Genomic DNA, 4,991 nt, shown 5'->3' on the forward strand with positions numbered 1-4,991 from the left:
ACATTTAGACACTTTATCTTGACTGCACTGAACTGTTTTTTTTTTTTTATTGTATAAGTAATGAAACATCTTGCTCTGAGACTGTAAGAGATTTCATGTAGAATTCAGAAAAGTTACCTATTGAACATTTTCTCAGGAAGTTAATTTTCATTACACCAGTTGCTTTTTTTCAACTAAGAAACTATGACACTGATTTCATTACCTTGGATACAGCCACAAATTTCAGAAAGGTGTTTCTGGTTTGATTTCTAATAATTTCATATTTGACTTTAAATATGAGGATTACACTTTGGTATTGGCAGGAAGTGTTAAAACAGGTACAAATAAAAAGACACCTCCAATTTTTTTCAAATCTGATGTATGAAGCCTGTTTACTGTGCCTTGTTATGCTCCTTATTAGTGACCAATAATAAAAAATAAAGCAGAAAACAAGCCATAAGTCTTTAGCAAACGTTTATTAAGTGACAGATTAGTCCTTCTTGGCGGCAGCCTTCCTCATGGCAGCCAGAACGTTGCTCAGCTCCTCTCTCTTTCTCTTGGCACGGATGTGAGTGCCAATCTGGGGGTAAAAAAACACAAAATTAGACTGAATCACTTCAGTACTGTTATCTATCTCCCTGCTGGGTTTTTGTTCATCAGTGGAACACGATGCATCATACATACTACAGTCCCAAACAGCAGTGTTACAGTGAAACCACTCACCACATCTGTACAGGCTCGATGACTTCTCTTACACAATGTAGTGTTACATGTGTCTGCTTTACAGACAGCTTGTCCTGGTCACCCCAGTGCTTTTTTTTTTTTTTTTTAAATCCACAAGCTGGTTAAAAAAAACTTAACAGTTTGTTTTGCACATATAGTAAATACTTAACTGTTCACTTTGTATATTCTATGTATTAGTGTTTAGTTAGTATTTTAATCATTTTAATATATAGATAACTGCAACGCTGGCTAGCCACAAGCTAACATAAGGTTGCTCTGGCTTTGTTTTCCTGCTTGGAAGAGCTGCCCAAAATGAAAGTGACCGTCGTAAACTGCATTATGTAGGTGAGCAAACTCTAATACACACTATAATCATAGGGAACAATAGAATATTATTATGTACAAATTGAAATGTAAAAAGTTAAGTATTTAATTATTTGGGGATGAAGAAAATCACTCAGATGACCAAAGACATACTGCAGATTTAACACTAGAGGCTAAGTGACAAGTGACCTGGAAAGTGAATATACATCACACTACAATGTGCAAGTGGAGAATAAAGCCATAGGCACAACTCTGTTACAACAACTACACATACACTGGATCTATGAAGCTGAATTAATGAAATTTTGTACATGTATACAAGTCTATTTTCCACTCTATATTCATCATAAACAGAAATCACTGGGAAAGTGCTGCTGAGGCCATTGAGCAGTTCACATTTACACAACATGCACCTTTATGAGCTCTGACAGAACAGTAAACTCACCCTCTTCTTGATAAACTTGAGGGCTCTCTTATCCTTTGACACCTTCAGCAGCTCCATGGCTCTCCTCTCATAGGGAGCGAAACCACACACCTCACGGATCATGTCCCGAACAAACTTGCTGTGTTTGGTCAGACGCTGCAGAGGAAACAAAGGAGAAGAATTAAAAATCAGGCAAAGTTCACGACAAAGAAACATTAGAAATTGACAGAAATGTGTTGACTGATTTCACTGATTCCATTAATATAACAATTTAATTGACCTACAAATAACAGACAGATAAAGCACATTAGAACAATGATGGTGGCATATTTTTAAGTTAGTCCAATTTCCACCCTATGTAATAGACTCCATGTTAGTTTCTATGCAAATACTTGATTTAAAACTTAGACTGGTTATGACATGGATTTATTTCATCACTGTTGTAATATGCAGGTATGATTATTGCTGGCAACATTTTTACATTAGTATGGAAAATAATTCAAACAAATTACAGACTAACGTAAGTTTTAGTAAAATTTGAATACTGCAAAAAACATTTGGCTAACATTTTTGCCATTTCTCACTAACACATTATTGTTAGGACAAAATATACAGCAGAATGACACCATTAGGTGATGCATGGTGTACATTAACAGCAGCAGTGCAGACATCAGTTAACACCAGGACGATGAAAAACGTTTAGAAAGTTGATCTTTAGTGACTTGAACAAAGAGACATTTCACATGTTGATAATCCTCAATCCTAATATCAATGCTTCACTTCCAGCACTTGTGTGGAGCAGTTTGTCCTGCTGTGATAAGTAACATCCAGTTTGTGGAGCTAAAGAGAGTCAGACTGCTGCCTCTGTGTGTAAAATACTCCCAAACTTTAGAAGAATGTGTCGAGGTTCTGGATACTCACCCCGCGCCGGCGGCTGTGTTTAGGAGCAGTTACATTTTTGGTGACTGGATGGCCTTTGTTCAGGCCAACGGCCATGGGGTAGCGAATAGCCATATCTGTAAAAGACCAAACACACAAACATCAACTTCTCAAGCACTTTTAATCTTTTCCAGCACCCTATAGCTGTGGTATATTACATATTTCTATACATATACATGCTCAAAATGTTTAAGTCAGACATTGTGCTATAAACAAGCAAAATATTCCTAACAGAATTATACAGTAGGGAAACAAATCAATGGAAAACTCAAAGCTTCATGAAAATGTGACACTTGTCTGCAAGTAGACCTGGCATCCTATTAGTGCTGCAGCAATAAAATCACTAAATTAATCACCAACCATTTTTTATAATTGACTAGTCAATATGAGTAATATAAGAAGTCAAAACTCTGATTTCATCTTTTAAAAATTATTATTCCCTGGTGTCTTTACTCCTCTCTGACAGTTAACTGAACATCTTTGGTTTGAGGACAAAACAAGACGTCTGAGGACGTACATTTAACGTTACATTCTATGGACCAAACAACTAATTGATTAGTTGAGAAAACAATGGGCTGATTGATCAACAAAAATAATCACCAAAGCACTTTTCAACCCTTTAAATTACTCCATTAAAATCCAAGCCTTCAAGGATTTCCAGCACCTTTAAGAACCCTGCACATTTTCTTCTGGCTTGACGTGAAACTCAACTATAAACAGCAGCACACATTTGACAGCACTGCATTAGAACTTAATGTTACTGATGATAACTTAACATCTGCTGTTACAGTATTCCTGACTGTAAAAGACTTAACAAGATGACAACCCAGGAGTGAAACATTAGAAAACTTAAAGCTGAACAGTGGCCATGGTACACTGTAATAAGCATTACGTTTGCTATGCTAGCCATTTACCACTGCACTGTGACGAGTGAGTTTTACAGTTAGGTCAAGTTTGTCTGTTCTCACCAACAATACAATCAGTGGTAGTGATAGGAGAGCAGAAACAGCTTCAGCAACAGACATATATTGAATAAAATGTATATTCTGTATATCCGCCACAGACACTAGCCGGCAGTCTGCGCCCACTGAACAGACTTCGTGTTTAAACTCGCTTCTGTACAACATGTACAGTCTGTAGTCTGCTTGTTTCTCCTCTTTGCACAATGAAATGCTGTTTGTCGTTTTTACACAGTAAGTCGTGAGTATTTCAGCAGCTCAGTAGCCAACTAGCGACAGTGCTGAATGAACCCAACCACAGATGCTAGTTGGTCACCGACGCGGATATAAATTTTTATTTGTTTTGCTTGTTGTAGTGTTACAATACTAAACAAAGATGTTAACTGAAGTCTATAGACTTAATTCAAGTCAATTTACTGATTGGAAACCGAAGGATGGCGAAGATTATAAGTGGGTTTTAAGTGGTAACTGTCAACATTAAAATCTTACCTGCTGTCTGTGATGGCGGTCAAGCCGGAAGGACTGTTGGCTGAGCGAAGCGGGGAGATGAGAGGTTTGACCCGGAAGACTCTCCTGCCTCCAGCAGAGCAGCGCTCCTGGCGGCCTGGATGCGGTACTGCAGTCTCAATTCTTCCGAAGTGAAATGGTTAATTCATTATATTACAGAAAAAGACATCATTAATTTGTATTTAATTTAAGAGTTACATTTCTACCAAAGTGTGGTTACAAAATTGACAAGTTACCTGTGAAACAAGTTTTGCTTGCCTCGATTTCAACATCAATATTGGGTAATATTATGTTAGCTGTCACATGCAATATTAGGTTTTAATATCATGTACAATATTACTTTTCATTATCATGTGCAATAGTACTTTCTGTTATATTTTATATACATTTTAAATACCATGTGCAATATTACTTTAAATTTGAATGTTTTTTTTTTTCGATATCATGGGCTACATTATGTTCATTATTTTCATGCACAATATTATTTTCTCTATCACTATTACTTTTCATTATTATCATCCATAGTTATGTTCAATATCATGTACTATATTCTCATTCATTATTTGGTGAAATATAACTTTATTATTATCTCTCAATATCACTGCCAATATTACTTTCAATGTAATGGCCATCGCACCTTTGTCTGTACTTTTGTACTTAACTTGTCCTACTTCTATTGTTATCCTATTTAGCATTGTTCCTTTAAATTTACTTTCTATACATGTTATATCTTATATTTATATTTTACTTATTTGATGCTCTGTTGTTGCTATTCATATGTTACTGTAATGTTGAAGCAATCTGACACAAGAATTTTCAGGATTAATAAAATTCTATTTTATCTAATTTTATCTCATATTATTTACTTTTTATTTACTCTTTTACAAACATCTTTTTTCACCAACTTATTTCTACATTTTGAATAAAAAGAACATTTAATATAAAATAAACAATAGTTTGGCAATGACATTGTAACTGTTAATTGTTAAAGCTGATTGTAATTAAGTATAAACCTAATGAAGGTCTTTCCAAATTCAGGTTACCATTTACACCAGCAGTCGTCTGTGATGTTTTGACAGCGAGTGTGATGCAGCTTCTTAGATGTTCTGTAACAGAAGTTTTAATGAAGGTCCATT

The 4,991-nt window shown here is 35.4% G+C and overlaps 1 protein-coding gene across 1 annotated transcript; it reads right to left on the bottom strand.

Annotated features, from left to right (window-relative positions):
* Positions 1 to 436: 436 nt before the first annotated feature.
* rpl36 (ribosomal protein L36) lies at positions 437 to 3,953 on the bottom strand. The gene is made up of 4 exons (XM_084722407.1): positions 3,838 to 3,953; positions 2,372 to 2,466; positions 1,472 to 1,606; positions 437 to 559 (listed from the first exon to the last, which is right to left on the bottom strand). Exons 2-4 carry the CDS (start codon positions 2,462 to 2,464, stop codon positions 470 to 472), a joined length of 318 nt encoding a protein of 105 aa, XP_084578533.1. The 5' UTR covers positions 2,465 to 2,466; positions 3,838 to 3,953; the 3' UTR covers positions 437 to 469.
* Positions 3,954 to 4,991: the final 1,038 nt, after the last annotated feature.

The sequence above is a fragment of the Lutjanus erythropterus genome, chromosome 7 (genome assembly GCF_056507025.1).
Source record: "Lutjanus erythropterus isolate fLutEry1 chromosome 7, fLutEry1.hap2, whole genome shotgun sequence".
Lineage (NCBI taxonomy): Eukaryota > Metazoa > Chordata > Actinopteri > Lutjaniformes > Lutjanidae > Lutjanus > Lutjanus erythropterus.